This window comes from Pararge aegeria, chromosome 23, assembly GCF_905163445.1.
Source record: "Pararge aegeria chromosome 23, ilParAegt1.1, whole genome shotgun sequence".
Taxonomy (NCBI): domain Eukaryota; kingdom Metazoa; phylum Arthropoda; class Insecta; order Lepidoptera; family Nymphalidae; genus Pararge; species Pararge aegeria.
Window position 1 is genome coordinate 10,980,611 of NC_053202.1, and position 21,994 is coordinate 11,002,604.

Genomic DNA, 21,994 nt, shown 5'->3' on the forward strand with positions numbered 1-21,994 from the left:
CAAATAATTTGTGACCACCCTTTGTCCTGGCGGACTGTGGTCTTATAACTTGAGGTCACGCGTTTGATCGAGTCCCCTAAAGGATTTTAACCTTTATAAATTAAAAATGTAAACAAATTGTATAATAATTACAATCATGTAAAATTAAAAAGATCGACTCACGGCTGAGACTAAATGTAACTTTAATTTTTCCATTCTTTTTTCGTGATGTTAATCGGTCCAAGATGGCCGCCACCAAATAGCAATTTACATATTTTTCCACACCTCCCTCAGCATCAAATATCAAATATCAAAAGAAAAGTTTGACTAGTAGAATAAATAAATAAATAAATATACAATGACAATACAAACATCGTCATCTATCCCCAAAGTAAGACTAGCTTGTGTTAAGGGTACGAAGATGATGATGAACATTTTTATGAATTACTAGCTGTTGCCCGCGACTTCGGCTGCGTTTGATTTTGTATTTTGATGTGGCATTCAATTTAGTTGTAGTTCTAAAAAACTTAAAGTATTCAGTATCGCTAAGCCTTAAATGAGGGGTTTGCTGCTGTTTGCTGAGGAGTTATCTATCCAGATTCATCAGATCTACACAAAGTTTAGGCAAAGTGAAACATATTATTATAACCTCTATAGTACAAAAATAATTATTTAAATCGGTTATAATTTGTCGGAGTTATGGTGTTAAATCGTCAAACACTTTCATCCCCTCTCCCAAAGGAACCGAGCTTAATGTCGGGATAAAAAGAATATGTGTACAAAGTTTCAAGAGGATCGGTTAAGTAGTTTTTGCGTGAAAGCGTAACAACTTACTTTTATAATATTAGTAGGGATGTACATAAATACTTATAATATGTAGATAAACACCGAGACCCTAATAAACATTCATGTTCATCACACAAACATTGTTCATTTGTGGGAATTGACCCAGTCTTGAACTCAGAGAGCAGGGAAACTGCGCCAATAAGCCGTCAAAGTAACGGAAGAGTAATCCTGTTAGCGGAGATCATACCTAAGAATTTACAGTCCACTTTTATTCTCCCATAGAAGTGTCCTTTATCCAGTTCCGCGTCAGTTATGTCGTACGTGGAATTCCATGACGCTGTCGCAACGTGCGGTATCTCTGTCCGCACCTGAAACTTGTCTTCCAATTGAAGGTCGTTCCCTGAAAACAATTTTATTTATTTATTGCATTTATACTCTTTATTTGTACACCGCATCAAGTTCAGAAAAACAAAAAAAAAGAACAAACACTCCAATAATGTAGTAGGATACAGAAGGCGGCCTTATCGCAAATATATTTATTTCATTTATACTCTTTATTTGTACACCGCACCAATTTCAGAAAAAAAAAAATAAGTCACTTCAAGAATGTAGTAGGATAAAAAAGGCGGGCTTATCGCTAAGTAGCGATCTCTGCCAGGCAACCTTCTAAGATTGAATGAATTTAATGTAAAAAGAAACGCAACATCACACCGGAAAACTAAATCGCTTAGCGGCACGTTTTTGTCAGCAGGGTGGTAACCAGCCACGGCCAAAGCCCACCAGAACAGACCAGAGAAAATACAGAAATATAAGTGTTTTTTCTAACGTCAGAATTAGTCCCAATTTACCTGTAATGTTAACGTAGACGAAGTAACTGTCGTCCATATGCATTTCGAAGGTGTCAGCGGTGAAGCTGGCGAGGAACTCCGGGGCGGCCTGGCACAGCACCCACAGGGGACATAGCATCAGCAGGTACAGTATGATGAGATGCATCGGCCATAACGGACACATTTTGCTTGCGTACACTGGAACGAGATTAGCCGATTATTCAACAATGAAGATGACCCAAGTGCTGATGAGTAGGAGGAAACCAGCCTTTAGACATAGCAACACTTCGCCGGGCATGGGAACACGTCCTGCAACGCTACCTTTTTTTTGTCGTGCTAGAATATCTTTATGGCTAATTCGAATCAAAATACACTTTATTGTACACCAAATACAAAGCATCAGAACAACTCAGTCCTACGATATGTGATTTTCTTTTTCGTTGTCAGGATGTTATTGGTTTCACCCCTTTTTCGAAAATGGAGTTTTCATCAGATTTCGACGTTTTCCTCCTAGTCCTAGAAAGCTTTCCTGATTATTCCCGATGGTGTCATCATGTCTGTGTGTGTGTGTGTGTGTGTGTGTGTGTGTGTGTGTGTGCGTGTGTGTGTGTGTGTGTGTGTGTGTATGTATGTAAACCTCACAACTTTTGATCGGCTTGATCGATTAGACCGCGATTGGCGGCATTCGAAAGGGCTTCACAAAACTTAGATTTTCTATAATTTCGAGAGCGATTCGGACAGATAGATTCCGAGAAATCTCAAAAATAAAAATTTGAAAACTGTTTTTTTAGAATAACTTTTAGACGGCTCTATCGATCGATCCCAAAAACTAGTCAGCTTTTAAGCTTATAAACCTCGTCGATCGCCGTCGCGGCGGTCCGGTCAAAATCGGTTGATCCGTTCGAAAGTTCGAGAGAAAAATTCCGAAAAAAGTGTTTTTATCAAAATAATTTTGAATGTTGTCATATGAATGATTTTTGATCTAGAATTCTTCATAGGACTCAATAAGCTGCGTCGAACACGCCAACCACGTAAAAATCGGATGATTCGCTCAAAAGCTATAGCAATCAGAGAATTAAAAAAATAGTGTTTTATGGAACTTCTATTAGACTATCGACCTCAAAGAATGAAATAAGTTAATTAGCGGGAAGTTGCAGGCAAGGCCTTTAGGTCAACCGTTCTCCTAATTTTTTTTTAATGTTTGTTGCCTCCGCACTCTGTCCATTTCCTTGCCGAGATATCCCTACTAATATTATAAATGTGAATTATAAATAAACGTGAAAAGTATGTTTGCGTAACAAATGCAAAAACTATTAAACCGATCATCACGAAACTATGTACACATATTCCTGAAGGTATTAGAAGTAATATAGGATGCTTTTTATCACGAAAATAAGCTCAGTTCTCTTGGGAGAGGGGACGAATGTGTTTGATCCTAAATACATTAAGTGCTGCCACATTTATGAGGCACATCTTGCGAAAAACAAAAACAAAAGCGGACGAAGTCGCGTGCAACAGCTAAATAATATAAACTCCTCCTCTGGTGCTGCAGATGTTTATGGGCGGCGGTGATCACTTAACATCAGGTGGCTCGTTTGGACGCTATTAATATTTGAAAAAAAAATAAAAAAATAAAAACACTACTACAGTACAGTAACTCTAAGGAATTTTCTTTAAGGAATTTTTTAAGGAACTTTAAAGAATGAATACATTATGTATGTCTGAATTTAGCTATTCAGCTGATCAAATTATGTACACAGTCGCTGAAACTCGATAAAGAATGCTAATAAGAAACTATTAATTCAATTTAATTTTTTTTTTTTTAACAATTTTTTAATTTATTATTATTTTATGCTTGGAAAAATTAACTGGGCACTGTTGTACGACAAATAAAAGTTACCATCATTTATTTTTTCTTAATTCATAGTCAAAGGAAGTATGGCCTTTATTAAGCCTATATACCGAATCGGTTTCGACACGGCATCGTATCGGTACGCTAAATGGCATGGCAGCACGTCTTTGTCGATAGGGTAGTAACTAGCCACAGCCTAAAGGCCTCCTACCAGACTAGACCAAAGAAAATTTAACCCCGGGCACGCCGGGGATCGGTTATCGAAAATTCATTGATAGATGGGACTAAATAAATAAATAAATATACTACGACAATACACACATCGCCATCTAGCCCCAAAGTAAGCGTAGCTTGTGTTATGGGTACTAAGATGACTGATGAATAGTTTTATGAATGATATACATAAATACTTATAACATACAGATAAACACCCAGACATGTTCATCACACGAACACGTTCCAGTTGTGGAATCGAACCCACGGCCAAGGATTCAGAAAGCAGGGTCGCTGCCCACTGCGCCAGTCAGCCGTCAATGAAATATATATTAAATAGTATATTTAATGCTATTTAATAAATATATATTAAATTTTATATTTATTCGAAATCGATTCAAAATAAATAGTTTCGATATCAGCATCTTTGCCCGGCAACGAATGTCGAAGGACACAACACTGAAAGTACGCACAATATTTCCAGTAAAGGTTAACAAAAAAAAATCACTTTTAACTCACTCTTGATTATTTTAAATTCCTCCTTTTAAACTAAAACTATTATCACAATAAAATATCACACCCACTCGCAATTATCTTTTAACTATAATTTAGGTAAAATTAAAGTAATTTAAGAAAATATTTCCCACATGTCCATCTGGTTTGAGGACCAGAATTGAAAGACATTTTACGCTAAGAAGCATAATTCATACTTTAAAAATAGTAGTATAAGAGGCAGCGAACAGTTGATAGCTACTTTTTTTACCGGTCTGAAATATTATTGATGTAACACTCAAATCTTATCACACTAATTGTGCATGATAGTGATAAAGTTTGGCATCACAAAGGATTTTGAACAAATTACGTCCATCTATGTACCATTCTAACTACTATAAGCATTGACATCAAAGATAACGAAGAAAGACTATAACCTTTCAAATATGCATAGCAATTTTGAAATGATTTCATAAAAATACCTTTATTTTTGTTTTACTATTAATGGAACTGGTGTGATTAGCTCTGATAAATACGCGATGGATTTCTTGCCCAGACGAAGAACTACACAAGAATTATGTGACAAAAGAGCCACGTTAGAACCCGTTTTTTTGGCGTTGCGGAACGCATAAAGTCGACGCTGGTGGAGGTTCTCCATTCTCGGACGAAAATTGCGCAAAATTTGTCTAGGCATATACTTTTCCAGTCGGATTTTCTAGACAATTTTTTCCAGGACTTTCTGTCCTCGGTAGTCAGGTAACCTATTTGAGCGTTCTTGAGGCCACAGTTTATGACTGACATTCAAGTTTGTACGGGTCTGCCCCGATCTCTTGGGCCCAGCCGGTGCTTATGTTAAGCTCTTTCCCAGTCATGTGAATGTTTTAATCCCAACGATAACGATAAGACACCGTGTACACGACTAATATTGAAGCATCAAAAACTACTCTACTTTAGAAACTAATTCTCTAAAACACCATAAAATGGGAAAAAAATTGTGAGCTCGTAACATTACGCGGGTGAAAGTGAGACGTGCTTAAATATGACGTGCTGTACAAAAAGCTTTAAACAAATAACCACAGACTCTTAAACTATGCGATAATAATCAACTTTTCTGTAATCAATACGCATTTAAGTCATCGGAATACGGTTCAGAATTAATCATGAAAGCTGCGTCTTTAGGCACTGCCCGTGGTCGGTGTCACGTAATGATAACCGTAGATAACGGGGGAAGGCGGATTATAACATTTCGTTAATTGACGATTTTTGTAGGTATATTATATAACTGATAATTTGCTAAAAAGTTTTTATCTTTAACGCGTAGCGCCATCTTTTAACACATGTTTTGTTTTTCTATTCTAATACTAGTTGCGCATTGCGATGTTACCTGCAATGAATAACACATTTGACCTGCGAATCTGCTTTCTGTGTCCTAGGCCGTGGGTTCGATTCCCACAACTGGAAAATGTTTGTGTGATGAACATGGTTGTTTTTCAGTGTCTGGGTGTTTATCTGTATATTATAAGTATTTATGTGTATTATATTAATAAAAATATTCAACAGCTATCTTAGTACACATACCACAAGCTACGCTTACTTTGGGGCTAGATGGCGATGTGTGTATTGTCGTAGTATATTTATTTATTTGGTTGCTTTGTTAGGACGTGAAGGAAGAACGATATTTGGTGTAAAAATACGTATGTTCCTGGAAACCCATGTAAACCGTGGGAATTTGATATTTTTCCAGGACCAAAAGTAGCCTATGCTCTCCGTCCCTTCAACTAACTCTATGCCGAAATTCGAGTCGATTGGTTTGGGCGTGAAGGCACGACAAACAAACAAACTTTCGTATTTACTCGTAACATTAGTATGGATTATAAAGAAGATTTGATTTTATGGATAAACTCAAAAATACTTGAGCAATTTAAAGATTTCTTTCGCACATCAACATCGCAATCTTCTTAGGGATGGTGTGAATTTATTTGTGCGTCCAAAAACAATGCAAACGCCCCGCGTATGGACGTTGCGCTATCCAACCAAATAAATAAATAAATATTATCTGACAAAAATATAAATATAAATATTCAAAAAATATAAATATTATTGCGTTACCAAATAAATAAATAAATATTATCTGACAGATTGTCATATAGTAATTGTACTATATGACAATCTGTCAGTTAATATTTATTTATTTATTAGTAGAATATGTCATATAGTAATTGTACTATATAACATATTCTACTTATGTTATAGTGTAGTGTGTAGTGATGGGTCATAGATACCAAATAAATAAATAAATATTATCTGACTGATTACTAAGTAATTGTCGTATAGTACAATTACTAAGTAATTGTCATTTAGAAATTGTACTATATGACAATCTGTCAGATAATATTTATTTATTTATTTGGTATCTATGACCCATCACTACACACTACGCTATAAAATAAGTAGAATAATTAAAAACCAAACTAAATCAATAAACTTAAATTAAATATTAATATGCAATATAAAAAAAAGGTACAAATTAAAATGTCTGCGTCCAGGCAGCCCTACGTGGAGTTTAATATGTATACAACTTGTAAATTGGAGAGTATCGATCTATTAGTGCTTTCAGAATGCCGTTACTGCTTACCCACGTTCTTTTCATCAAGGATGCTATTCGTTTTCTTCTGATGGCAAAAAAGTCATCAGTATGAGCCCATATAATATAGGGCAGTATACCCATCAAAGGGTATACTGCCCTATCCTGTGCCACTGTGTGAGAGTAGCAATCGGGCGAGCGTAATGTTGTTTATTTTTGACGTGACAACGTCTTATAAATTGGTTTGCCGGGTGACACTTCAAGAAACTGCGTTACGCTCCGCTCACGTTATGCGCTCACAATGAGAGCGAGTGAGAGGCACGCGCCCGCCTAAGAGCGAGAGAGACAGACATAAAAAGTGAAAGGCACGCGTCCCTTTGTAGTAAACGCTGTTTCATTGTACGCAAATGTATTGCAAGTTATTGTATGTATATTTGTATATAAATACGTATGTATGTGTAAAGGTAAAAATAAAATTTTGTTAATATGAAATTCAGTGCGAGATTCTTTGTATAAATTAATGTTTTAAATATAATTCTTTGTATAAATAAATGTTTTAAATTGTTACTATTATTTCATCCTTCTTCCTACTATACGAATGAATATTCACATTAAAATTATTTTACCACTCAAAGTCGTTGTCACGTAACACTTTCGCCCGTATACCGACTTTACAGGCAACCAATTTTTTATTTATTTTTATTATTTAAACTAATCAATACTAACTTAGTGGTTAAGGAAAAATGGTTACTAATTTACTAACAATCTATGGATGGAAACTCTGAATTGAATGATTATTATTATTATTATAACAATGATAGATAAACGTTAAACGTTTAACGCAACTTTTTTGGAAGTCGCATTAGAAGTTTCACTAAAAAAAAAAGGGTTTAAGCCGTTGTCCACCGCGCTGGCCAAGTGCAAATTTCACACGCCTTTTTAAAACGCGGTTATGGAGAGTTCCGTGCCGGGGATAGGACTCGTTCCCCCCGAAAGTGGTGCCGAAGCCCTAACCAATAGGCTGTCACCGCTTGAACTTTAAATCATCATCATCATGTCAACCAATCGACGTCCACTGCTGGACATAGATCTTTTGTAGGGAGTTCCATAGTACACGGTCCTGGGCCGCTGGCCTCCAGCGGCTCCCAGCGACTCGACTGATGTCATGTCCACCTCATTGGGGGCCGACCTACGCTGCGTTTACCGGTGCGGGGTCGCCGTTCCAACGCCGGTCTTAAAGTCGCTGAGCAACGACATTCAGCCTGGACAATGTCAGTTTAAATATTGTCTTTGGACGAACGCCACCGTGGCATCAATTGGTCAGTCTATATAAAGATTGGCCCTCATTAAACAAAATATTGGTTTCCTTTACGTAGGTGTAAGGAGCGGGACTGTGTGCGGGACTGAAAATCGTATTCATTACATTCACACAGGTCTTACGAGGCGGTCAATGAATATACGAACGAAAGGTGTTCGTATATTCATGTTCGTATATTCATTGACCGCCTCGTAAGACCTGTATTATCATCATTAACCCTTTAAGCACTAGCTGTTGCCCGGGACTTCGTCCGCGTTTGTTTTGGTTTTAAAAGCATCCCGTATATAAGATCATTTCATTTGCGAGATGTGTAGCATTCAATTAAGGTATAGTTCTAGAGAACGATTACAATGAATAAAGCATAAATAAATATTCTTTATGATAAAACTATTTATTTGAATAAAAATTAATACTGCGATATTGAACTTAATACTTTTTAACTAACTACTACAATTTTAAAGAAAATAAATGTAATTTTTCATGATTTTCCATAAAAAAATACATCTATGTCGACGAACAAAGCAATGCCTAAATAAGTAACGCCCAATCTAAGGAGATTCCTAGGCATACGTCATCCGTTCACCAATATTCATCACCTGAGAATTGGTAAACGTTTTTTCTGTAGACATCGCCTTAATAATTAGGCATTTGATTTAGGCGAATCTTTTTTTATTTAGCCACAAGTTTGCCCTTGACTGCAATCCCACCTGGTGGTCGGTGATGATGCAGTCTAAGGTGGTAGCGGGCTAACCTGTTATTTAGTATGGTAGTCATACCGCTTATTGGTTTCTAATCCGAAACACTAATTTCAATTTCAATTTCTTTATTTGCAGATTGAGTTAGGTACATAGTTGGTGGGTACAATAATATAATAGTGCTACAATCGCCATCGATTGGCATGCAAATTTGATTTCTTAAAAGCTATGTCTTTGCAATGCTCTTTTAATTAAATTCTTATCCAGTGTTTAAATCAAATAATAATAATATGCAACAAATCTATTTATAAAATGTATGTCAAAGATCTATAAAATGTCACATAAATATTCTTTAATATCATAATATCGCTTTTTAAGTAAGAACTCCTTAATTTTACGCTTAAATGATAAAACATTCAGGTTTCTGACCGCCAATGACGCTGGTAGCTTATTATAAGTAATAGGTGCCATATTAAAGATACTAAATCGCTTAGCGGCGCGTCTTTGTCGGAAGGGGGGTAACTAGCCACGGCCGAAGCCTCCCACCAGACAAATGATGTTTAGTGTAAACAGGCATAAATCCCACTGCTGAGCACCTCTCCCATAGACTCACCATGCTGCTGAATTCTTCAACAGAAAAACCCAACAGTATATAATTGTAGCCCCAAGCCGGGATATAGACCATTCAACAGAACGGCCGTTTCCGAGGCCGATTAGCACTCAACAGAAAAAACCTATGCATCCTAGTGCGAGCGCTTACGGGGCACTGTGGGCTTAACAGGCACATGTTAAACCTAAAGCTGCAGGACACAGATCTATGTACACTCTGTATAGAGTCTGCGGAGACGCCGCTGCACTTAATCTGTTCCTGCCCCGCGCTTATGAATAAACGCAGCGCTCTTTTGGGGAAGTATATAATACAACCAGAGGATGCTAAACTTCTTCCAGCAAGGAAAGCGCTGCTATTGGCGGCGACCAATGCTTGCTGGGAGATCTAGACAGCGTCGTCACAATAGATCATAGCCGGTCCGACGGTCGACGTGACACCAGGGACCAGGCGAACCTGGGCCGCAAGCAGAAGAAGAAAGCCGGGATATACCAATCCGACCGATCGACTCGTGACCCGCAGTGGAATATGATAATCAACGAACAGACCGACCACTTAGTTGTTGTGTGTACCTACCTGATAAAAAATTCTAGCCAAGTTGCAATAATAAAATGAGTCGTCGAGAAAAACTCGCTTTAAATATGGAATGAATACTGATCAGTAAATGGCTCCCAAAGTAGTTATTAGTATGATTGATTTTTTTTTATTCCACTACAAGTTAGCCCTGGACTGCACTAACGGGCTAACCGGTTAGACGTACTAACGGGCTAACCGGTTAGACGTACTTTTTTTTTTAAATGTTTATAATATAAATGAGCTTTGTATTGTTTGCGAAATGGGCAGCGACTTTTGTCTTTTGAGTTTAATTTTTCTCGTTGATGATAAATGTGACTAGCTGTGGCTCCCGGTTTTTCTTGCGTTACTGAGGAATTTGTCGATACGGTTTGTTTTTATCAAAAAGTTATTTAAACCTTCCTACGTAAATAGTACCTACCTAACCTACCCCGGCTTGTTACAAGTGTAATTTCATGATGATCGGCAAAGTGACGACCTCCCTGGCGCAACGGTGAGCGCTATGAATTTAAGTAAGAGGTATCGGCTACGATTCCCAGCAGGAGCAATTTAGGAATTTATAATTTCTGAATTTTCTCTGCTCTGGTCTGGTGGGAGGCTTTGAAGTCCACCAATGGGCACTGGGCTAGCGTCGTGGACTTCGGCCTTAACGCCTTCACATTGTGGAAAGAGACCCGGGCCCTGTAGTGGACATAATGAGTTGATATGATGATAACTACCATACGCCTGCCGGGTGCCTGCCTCTCGGTATTCTATCCCTACTGATATTATAAATGTCAATGTAAGTTTGTTTGTTACGCTTTCACGCAAAAACTACTTAACCGATCCTCATGAAACTTTGTACACACATTCTTGGAAGTGTTAGAAGTAATATAGGACTTTTTATCCTGACATTAAGCTCGGTTCCTTTGGGAGAGGGGAAGATAGTGTTTGACGATTTTACACCAAAACTCCGACAAATTATAACCAATTTATATAATTATTTTTGTACTATAGAGGTTATATAATATGTGTTTATTTTTACCCAAACTTTGTGTAGATCTGAATGTGGTTGGAGACAGAACTCCTCAGCGGATAGCAGCCCCTCATTTAAGGCTTAGCGATATTGAATACTTAAATTTTTGTTAGAACTACGACTAAAAACTGCCATCATCATCATGCCACATCAAAAAACAAAATCAAACGCAGACGAAGTCGCGGGCAACGGCTAGTCTGTAAATAAAGTACCTCTACAGCCTCTGAAGTATTAATTCGGTTTTCATTTACACGTTGTATTTTGACAACTTACTTTTTTGACAATGACATTGGGGGTGCATTACTAGTATCTTTTTTTTAGCATAAAATGATGAAAATGGGAAAATGTTTGTGAGCTAGCAACATTCCGCGGTTGTAAAGTGAGACGTGCTCGGGGAGTCTTCTCTGTTCGCGGACACAATAATTAAATAAATAATAAATATACTACAATACACACATCGCCAACTAGCCCCAAAGTAAGCGTAGCTTGTGTTATGGGTACTAAGATGACTGATGAATATTTTTATAATTAATATACATAAATACGTAGAATATACATATAAACACCCAGACACTGAAAAGCGGTGAAACGATGAACTGAAAGACACTGAAGAAAGGATTCTGTATACTCTCAATTCTGTGCCTGTAGCCCTCTAAGTTATTTATTTGGAGGTCCTATAGCTATTTAACCTTCATGATTAAATTTAAGTAGCCCACATTAAATATCACCGGAAATAGAAAACAAAACTGAAGGCCTTGCAACAGATAATAGATACGGGTGAAGGAGAAAACGAATTGTAGATATAATTACGTACTTAATAATCATCCGTGACGGTATCCATACGTAAGAAAAGAGTGACTACTTTTCTCACTTTGAATGCATGAATGAATGAATGATTAATCCCTATCCCCATCCCCCCATCCTACTTATGTTATAAAAGTAATTGTAAGTTTGTTTGTTACGCTTTCACGCAAAAACTACGTAACCGATGCTCATGAAACTTTGTACACATATTTTTTGAAGTGTTAGAAGTAATATAGGACACTTTTTATCCCGACATTAAGCTCGGTCCTTTGGGAGAGGGAATGAAAGTGTTTTTACACCATAACTCCAACAAATTATCTCCGATTTAAATAATAATTTTTCTACTATAGAGGTTATACAACACATATTGTGTTTAATTTTGCCCAAACTTTGTGTAGATCTGAATGTGGTTGGAGATAGAGGACAGAACTCCTCAGCGGACGGCAGCAAACCCCTCATTTAAGGCTTAGCGATACTGAATACTTGAATTTTTTTTAGAACTACAACTAAATTGTACGCCACATCAAAGAACAAAATCAAACGCAGACGAAGTCGCGGGCAACAGCTAGTAAAAAATATTCATCAGTCATCTTAGCACCCATAACAAAAGTTGCGCTTACTTTGGGGCTAGATGGCGAAATGTGTATTGTCGTAGTATATTATTAGTAATTTTGTACATTGTACATCTAGAAAAATAATGAATAGGTTACATATAAACTAGCGTACTATTTCTTGTACTTGACTAACACAGAGGTTAATAGAGAATTCAAGTTATTTAACTATAACATAATGTTTAAAACGACAATGTTGCATTTAATTTGTTACATCAAGGTTAATAACTGTATGATTAACTATCTTCTGCCAACGACTTTGTATGCGTGGACTTCCAAATTGGGTCTAAAGCTTCGCTCGTTAACAATTTTTAATGGCCCTCAGAAACTACTTAAGGAATCGAGATAAAAGGTAGCCTATGTACTTTACCATATCAAAGGCTACTTGCATGCCAGATTTCATCCAAATCCGTTCAGCCGTTTTTGTGTGATTGAGTAACAAACATCTACACTTTCAAATTTATAATATTGGTAGGACAGTAGGATTAATTTCTTACTAACGTCGTTGCGTTGTACTGTGTGGCGAGCGTTCATCGGGTTGATTGACCGCTCCTACTTTCACTGAGTATTTTGTAGGAGTTCAAAAAGGAGTTTTCAATAGCGTTCCATAAACGAAACCTACAAAACCGGTTGAACCTTTATGATATTCATTTTGACTAGTTTTTCTTAACCCCGAATGCTGCCATGCCATACTACATGTAATTACGCGCGCTAACAATACATACGGGGAGCGCACGACCGCCAATTTGTTTCTGCGATTCATGAACGAACTACCTTCAACGTTGATACAAAAAATATTAATTTTAATGTATAAAAACATTAAACCTAAAGTGGAAGAATATTTTGTAGCTAAGTTAGGCTGACCCTTTTGTGTCTAATAAAGTAAATTATTATTTATTTTATTACTAACTATTATTAAAAGTTACACGCTTACTTATTTTCTATTGTTCTACAATGTAGTAGTGTTTTTTCTGAGAGCTGGTTTTTTTTTAATTTTTTTATTTTCTCTATCTAAATACTTAAGGTAATCGTTGCAGATAGGCAGCGAGGACAAAACCCTGCGGTTATTTCGTTGCTTTTCTACTAACCATTTTGTATAAATAAAAAAAATTGGTATGAGTAAAGACTTATGAAGACTTATGTAAATAGCTATTTAACCGTCCTTTTTCCGGTTACTTGCATAAATAGCCACTAGTCGTAATAGGTAAGTACTTATAATTTATCATCATGGTATTTAATTACGTTATTGTATGGATGACGTAGATGCATTGATACACAGAATACAAGATACCCCGTGACATCATAATATTTGACGACCTCCCTAATGGAAAGTCCCGGTTCGGATTCCAGGCAGTGGAATTTATTATTTCTGAATTTTCTATGGTCTGGTCGGGTGGGAGGCTTTCGCCGTGGCTAGTTACCACCTTACCGACAAAGACGTGCAGAAACAAATTAGGGGGTATGACTATACCATACTCCCATACAGGTTAGCCCGCTACAATCATAGACTGCATCATCACTTACCAAGTGAGAGTGCAGTCAAGGGCCTACTGTATATTATACTACTACTGTATGTATATATTCCTTTTAAAATGGCGACAAAGTGGTGTTACCATAGAACCCTCCTACCAATCGAGCGATACTCTATAGAGGTTCATCGTTATCAGTATCAACCTATTACTCAGAGCACGGGTCTCCTCTCAGAAACCCAAAGGTTTAGGTTGTAGCCCATCACGCTGGCCACGTTCGGAGACTCCACACGCCGTTCAGAACATTATGGAGAAATATCAAGTGCGTATCTTGGGTTTTTTGTATATCAACATTGTATTTATTTTAATTATGCATCAGTGCATAGTAATTAGCTACCTAAACCTGCGTTGATAATACCTCAGTAGTTCAATTGATGATATTCTTGTGGCTTCCGACAGAGTTCGACCGCCGGCACGCAAGTGTAACTTTACGGAGTTATGTGCGTTCTAATCAATTGAATATCACTTGCTTTAACGGTGAAGGAAAAACATCGTGAGGACACTTATCCGTTTTCTAGCCGCGGGAAGAGGAGGGGTGGTAGCAACAACAACTGTATTCTGATCTGCCATCACCGCAAACTATATACACAATACATACAAAAAACTAGGTATGAGTTTAGAAAAAATATCTCGTAGAAAAAACATAAATTGAATTACATTTTAAACTTTATCTTTATTCATTAACTTCGGTAAATGACATTTAGTTTTTTAAGCGAAGACAACTATTATATATTCTGTACCGAAGGCCAAACCCACTGGCTTGTTAGCTTTAAGACTCTCATTGAACCGGCTCGATTGCATTCTGAGAATTAAAACAATAATAATATTAGCCGTATCGTTCGTAAAAAAGTTTGCTAACCGGTTAATATTTGAAAACCAGGGATCGAAATCTTTTAATTTTATAATGAGCTTTTCCGTCGTGTGTGCGATGATCGAGTTCATTAACCTCTCATGTTCGATCTCGCGATCAGCAGCGCGAGCTAAAGCGAGTGGATCGTTCAGGCGTATGGTATTTCTAAGTTACTTTGACCCGTGTCCACGTAAGAAACCGCCCTCTAGTGGCAGAATATAAATAAATATACTACGACAATACGCACATCGCCATCTAGTCCCAAAGTAAGCGTAGCTTGTGTTATTCGTACTAAGATAACAGATTAATATTTGTTATGAATACTGAACATAAATACTTATAATATATAGATAAATACCCAGGCACTCATGTTCATCACACAACCATTGTCATTATGCGGGAGACGAACCTACGGCCTTGGACTCAGAAAGCAGAGTCGCAGCCCACTGCGCCAATCGGCAGTCAAATAGTCTTTCCCTGTACCATATTGTTTCAAAAACTAATTAGAACGACACTACAAACGCAATTGTGACGCGTTTTGTCATCGCTTTATAGAATGCATCGTTGAGTGATAAATATGCGAATTTAAAATACATGTTAATGTCACGTATTCGTTAAGCACATAAAAATACAATATAAATAAAGCATATTTATTTTGGAACAGGTTTTTAATAATAAATGATTGAATAAGGAAGGACAATATAATATGAATGTTGCAAAAAAATATTTGGGAGGCAGACATTTAAAAATTATTAATTCCAAAACCTTATGAAAACAAGCTTTTAGATAAGCGTTGCTTCATAAGCTTTTAACACGTGATAATACTTTAAACAACCGCCCCGTTGGTCTAGTGGTTAGAATTTTTACTACGGACCACGAGATCCTGGCTTCAATTCACAGGTCAGGTCAAAATTTATTTTTGAAGTTATACTTCTTTTGGCGCGTTAGGGAAAAAAGACGCGTCACAAAAAACCGACACCCTGAAGTTAGCTATAAAGTTTGACAGTGTACACTTTGAATTGTCAAGGTCTGCGGATTAAATTGTACAAGAATCTCAAATTTTAATGTTGATTGAAACTTGGTAGTCCGATAACGAGTCCATTTGTGTTCCAGATTTAATTTTATTTATTATGTCCATTTCTTTAATTAAGAAATATTTTTTTGTGATATTTAAATAAACTTTATTTAACTAGATAGTGCGTTATAATAATCTATCAAGGTATGAAATATATTATACATGTTTTAAAACTTTTTTTTTCTAGAATGATTCAAAGATTATATAGATAGGTACTTACAAAGAATTGTTTAGGAACGTACAAATTGAGGCCTTTCATATTATGAGTTATTATCTCATACAAGATTAATATTTATATATACTTGGGGTGTTCAATAGTGAGAATGAGTTGCCTTACTCTTTGGAAGGAAAAAAAAAGTAAAATACTGGCTGGTAAAGCTGGCATTTTGATTAGATTCGTCCGTTCGTCAAACAACTAAAAAACAAGATCTCGATCACGTTTACTGTTACTGGCTCTTTGTATGCAGACTAGCTTTTGCCCGCGGCTTCGTCTTTCGACGTTAAGTTCAATTTTTGATTTGGTAAATTTAACTACTAAGGTTTAAAAAAATGTTTTGCTTCCAAAAGAAAAAATGAACGTAAATTAGTTAAAAAATCAGCAACTTTAATCTAATAACTTTGGAAATTCCAACTCCAAAGGCATCAAGACTTTAGTTTTGAAAATTTGTGAAACACGAATTTCTTTTTTTTTAATCGAAAAGATCTAATCAAAGTCAAAGTCAAAAATATCTTTATTCAAGTAGGCCCATAGGTGGCACTTTTGATGCGTACATAGGAATTACACGGTAGTGAGATGATGGCGATAACCACATTCGTAAACTTAAAACTAAAGCTACGTCCTGGTCTAAGACGAAGCCCACAACAAACTTAGTCGGGTGTTTTTTTTTTGTTATCACCATCTCACAATGTCATTTTAAATTATTAGAAGAGCAAGCTGGTTAGAGCAATAATTTACACCCAAGCTTTTTTATCGTTTACGTAGTCCTTTATACTATAATAGGACTTTTCTATAAGCTTACGTTTAATACAAACTTTGAACTTTTTAAGAGACATCTAATATCTAAGATCAAAGTTTCAAGGATGTAACTTGAAAAATAAATTGATAAATGAAGGATTTTATAGAAACTTTCATCCCCTATTTAACCTTATTAGGATTGGAATTTTCAAAAATCCCTTCTTAGCGGTTGCCTACATTGTAATAACTATCTGTGAGCAAAATGTCAGCCCGATCCGTCAAGTGGCTAGAGCTGTGCGTTGATAGATCAGTCAGTCAGTCATGTTTGCCTTTTATATATATATATATAGATAACCGAACAAATACGTAATGACATAGGCAAACCAGCAAAAATGATTTTGCTCCATCGAGACAATGTCCCCGAAGCCGGAAGCCATATCTTTGCGGTGCGTATTAGAAGCGAAGCAAAACGCTTCGTACGTATCAATGGGACTACTACGTGAAATAGAAGGTAACCGGCGGATAAAATAAAAAGCATAACTGAGAAGTGTTGAAATATTGAGCCATATACGTACGAGTAAAATCTATGTAATACACAATCGTGTTTGAAGGCACGTAGGTTCCAAAATAAGAACACACCAGCTCTATTGAAAAGCAACCTTTATTTGTAAGGTATTAAGGCTCAGGGTATACGGAAAATCGGTACCTTGGGAACCGACCTATGGTTTTATGATAGTTTGCTGCTGCATTCCTTACATGTCGCAATGCAACTTGCAGATCAAATAAACAACTATTTATTTCATTATTTTCGAGTTGTTTTCGTTTCGACTTAAACGATTCATCATCATCATATCAACCCATTACCACTGGTCTCCACCCACATTGAGATGGCGTTAAGGCCGTAGTCCACAACGCTGGCCCAGGGCGGATTGGTGAACTCCCCACACCTTTGAGAACATTATGTAGAACTCTCAGGCATGCAGGTTTTGCACACGATGTTTTCCTTCACCGTTGAAGCAAGTGACATATAAATAACTTAAAACGCATATAACTAAGAAAAGTTAGAGGTGCTGGGATACGAGAAAATATATTCGCACATCGACAACGGATGTACAACATCAAACAAATATTGTAGACTAAACAAAAAAAATGGTATAGAGTACCTAGGTAATATCAGTAGAATAAGTGATAAAGTTGTTTTCATGCCGTCAACTCACCTAATCTAGTAACGTATTAAATAAACAGGCTCCAAATTAAAAGAGAAAGTTACACTAAAAAGAACCCAGCAATACTCGCGAGACGGCAAGCGCCTGCTTGCATTTCAACGTCACTGCTATAAAATAAAGTTCGCATTACTGGCTCGCCAATCGCAACGCGTTAACACTGCCGAGCAAACGTACAGTTCTGTACAGTCAGTTGCGCTCACATGGTTTAAATTTTTACACCACGACTAGTAAGGCAGAAGACAAAAATTATATAAACTCAATAATATCCCTTGACAAGGGATAGAATTAACGTGTCCATAGGAGAAGAAACCTACTTTTATTAGTAGGATATTACTTCCTCCCGTGCGCCAAAGCTGATAAAGCTGTGGGGGAAGATAACATTTTGTCCATTCCCCGAGGATAAAAATGTCTCCTGCTCGTGTTAGCCGCGTAGGGTGGCACTAGAAAAAATACTAGCCGTTGCATGCGACTTTGTCCGCTTTAAACTACTACTATGCAAAAAAAAAACTGCTATTACCTGGCTCATTGAAATTACAAAAAAAAAAAAATCGGTATTAAAAGTATATATTCCAAACTACAGTCTATCTTTTATTATTAAACACCAATTTAGTTCTAGAATGCAATCTTCAGAGTAGTAAGTGATGATGCAGTCTAAAATGGTAGCGGGCTAACCTGTTCTCTCTAAATCGCTTGGCCGTTGTCAGTAGGGTGGTAACTTGCCACGGCCAAAGCCTCTCACAATACCACTTGCTTAGTGCCTTTACTCATAAGACCACAGAGCTCAACGCTGTGTCGGACTCAGGGCCAGGTACTGGTTAACGGTCTTATACTTATTTGTGTTCTAATAAAGTTTTATTGGTTATCATCATCGAAATCATGTCAATCATGTCCACTGCTGCACATAGGTCTGTTGTAGGGAGTTTTAATTACCACGGCCGTGGGGCACTTAGGCACAATGCCACTCGTTTGAGGTCACTTGACCGCCTCGTCGGGTCTAGCAACGCTGCGATTGCCTGCGTCACGAATCAGCTCTCCGTACTATGTGCTCCACTCATTGCCACTTCAGCTTCGCGTTTCTATCGCCGGCTAAATTATTCTAAATCTTCTTTTGAGATCCTTAGTTAACGCCCACTTTTAGGAGCCATAAGTCATCACTGGCAACACGCATTATTCAAACACTTTGGCCTTCAGGGACTGGAGGTATCTTGGACGAAAAGATATCACGGACTTTCCCGAACACTAATTGTACTACAAAAATTGTAAGGAAAGGACACGATGGAGAGACATATATATACATATATATATATAGCACAATATTACTCGCCATAGGAGTGATCACGTTCCTGTCATAAGGGACCGACTGATGATAGAGAACTGTATTATAGATAAACTAGGGTTTTTACCAGTCCCCCCCCCTCAAGTATCAAGATATCAAGGCTACCTAGTATTGAGTATTCCTGTGCTGAGAAATTAATGCTTCTGACAGACATAACGAGAAAACGCATACTAGAAAGATGCTGAAATTTCGTAAATATATTAAGTTGGCATTAAGAATATGAATAGATATCATTTTTTTTTAATGTAATGATTTACTAAAACAGGGTTTTTTTTACTAACCATTATTTGCAGAATGTTTAAGGAAACTAAATAAATTAATACAACTCAAGGTTTTAATTTTAATTCAAATGTCATACAGTTCACTTTGGTAACATTACTATTCAATGGAAAATAGGATTTCATTAGGATTTTCCTAATTTACAACTACGAAATTTGTTAAGCAGTGCCGGTTCATTTAAAATAAAGATTTTTTTTTAATGTATTTCAAAAAAATAATTATAGAATTCTATTATTTTTGACTGCTATAAAAGTTGCACGAAGAAGTGAAGAATATCCAATTTTTACCGAAAGTGTTCTTAATTCAAATTTAAAATCCCATGTCTATACTGTAAACAGAATAAACTTTGCAAGTGGTCAATATAACATCAATTACTGCTATGACAGAATGTCGTGACGCGAAATCACAACATTTATATATTATTAAATGAGTATCATTAAATGTTGTATATACGCCTATAAATGTACAAAGACCACTATACTACGCGTCGCTTGTCTGGAGTGGTACATCACATGTTGAGGTCATCGATGACGTTAACCCATAAGTTTTCCCTACCAAAAATCGCTCAACGGCGGCTTAAGGAGTTTTTAATTCAAAATTCCGTAAAAATATTATTTAAATGTTAATAAAATATTGCAGTCACTATATGCAGTCCCATCATAAGTTTTCCGCATGACTTTTCAAGAGTTTATTCAACTACGCAGGATGTTTTTGTAACATACCCTTTTGTAGTACTAGATAATTGAAGTTGTAAAAGAATTTTAATTTAAAATTCTATTCTAAAAGGCTCTTTGCATTTAGATTAGTTTTTAAACCCTCGCATGAAAAAGATGGGTGTTGTTTGATTCTATCTGTTTGTATATTATTATTGTTGTACAAATTGATGGACTGATTTGAATGCAATTTATTGCCTGGTCTGACCTGGATGTCTAGGTTTCCCCGCAAGGACAATTAAAGAAGTAAGAATGTCTGAATTTATTCAGGTTTGTTGTGTGAAGTTAGCTCAGGGAAACCGCATTGGTTAATTTAAGGCTGTAGGCTAGATTTGTGAGAACTTGGAGCTAAACTTCACCACACTTTCCTTGAGCGGTTTAGCAGGCTTAAGTTAAATGGACTGCAGCATCTAGTTATTCCTAACTTCTATTATAAATGTGAAAGTGTGTGTGCTTGTTTTTGCTTCTTCTATGTTCTTACTATACAACAAATCAACTTGTTTTCAGCAGTGTTGGTTAAAAGGACATGGCTTCTTCTTTTCTACCACTTTTTATCCCAGGAAAACAAATGGTTCTTAACAATCTGTATTTATCGCAGAAGAAGTATGTGGGCAATACTTTGTGATTTGTTTGAAGTTGTTCTTTATAAAACTTGGGTTGTAGGTTTAATATATTGTCTGAGGCATGGAGGTCATTTTTTTTTTTTATCTGTATATTTTGCCATTGGCTTTTCCAACCATAATCAGATTTTGTGGTTTGTCCGGCACATATAAGGCAACATTGTTTAATTTTGTATTCCAGCAAATATCCACCCAAACCAAATATTAATTATGTTTTTGTAAGTTTGTTGTTTGTATTCTCAGGCATTTAGTATTTGTGTCTGTAAACAGTCTCTGTGCCAAGGTGTTGGGATGTTTTTCTGATCAGACATTTTTCTTGGAGTACATGTTTGATCATGGACGATAAGTTAAACAAAAAAGGATCCAACACACTTAGAGCTATTTTAGCTTGGATTTTTTTTCATCCCTGATTAGATTGGTTCTTCAATGTATCAATAGAAGTTATGTCACTGGGTTTTTTTTTTGTTGAGTGAAGGTAATGACTAATAGGGTAACTAGCAACTCAACTACCTTTGTAAATTATCTAACTCTGTGGTGACTTTTAAAAATAGTTTTGTAGCTTAATTTTCCTATCCAATGTTACTGCAGGACAGTGGGCTTAGACTCACTATGCTGCTCTTATACAGGTTAGAAGACCCTAAATCTACGATGGTTGGATCCAATTTAATTAGTTACTAAAAGTTTTAGATGAAGGTTTGTATAAATGGTAAACACAGTTAAATTAAAATGGAATAAAAATTTATCTTCAACATAGTACATCAAAAGTTACAAAAAATTGTGATTATTCTTTTAAAATAACTTACGTAAAGTAGACCAGACGTCTCTGTTGTGTGTGTTCTCTGTCGAAGACCGTAATTGTGATCACTGTTTAACTTAAAGTCACGTTTATTTTAAAAATATACTATGGTGATATCGGTTTAATTAATCAATTTGTTTGTTTTCAATACCTTATTTAACACAAATTTCATTCGTAGGTATTACTAAATTGAGCACCTCACAAGTGGCAAAACTTCAACAGGTCGAGAGCAGTACATTCGAAAGTCAAAACCACCTGA

The 21,994-nt window shown here is 36.4% G+C and overlaps 1 protein-coding gene across 4 annotated transcripts in view; it reads right to left on the bottom strand.

Moving 5' to 3' along the window:
- Positions 1–21,979, bottom strand: part of LOC120634219 (sodium/bile acid cotransporter-like) — a 35,823-nt gene extending 13,844 nt beyond the window's left edge. For 2 of the 4 annotated variants that reach the window (XM_039904690.1, XM_039904687.1), the window contains exons 1-3: positions 4,177–4,299; positions 1,614–1,790; positions 1,013–1,165 (exon numbers count right to left, since the gene is read on the bottom strand). In XM_039904690.1, the coding sequence (XP_039760624.1) occupies positions 1,013–1,165; positions 1,614–1,790; position 4,177 (331 nt within the window). In that variant the 5' untranslated portion in view covers positions 4,178–4,299. Of the gene's footprint in view, positions 1–1,012; positions 1,166–1,613; positions 1,791–4,176; positions 4,300–17,982; positions 18,079–21,742 lie in introns of those variants that run through there. The other 2 variants (XM_039904688.1, XM_039904689.1) reach the window with 2 other exon arrangements.
- Positions 21,980–21,994: the final 15 nt, after the last annotated feature.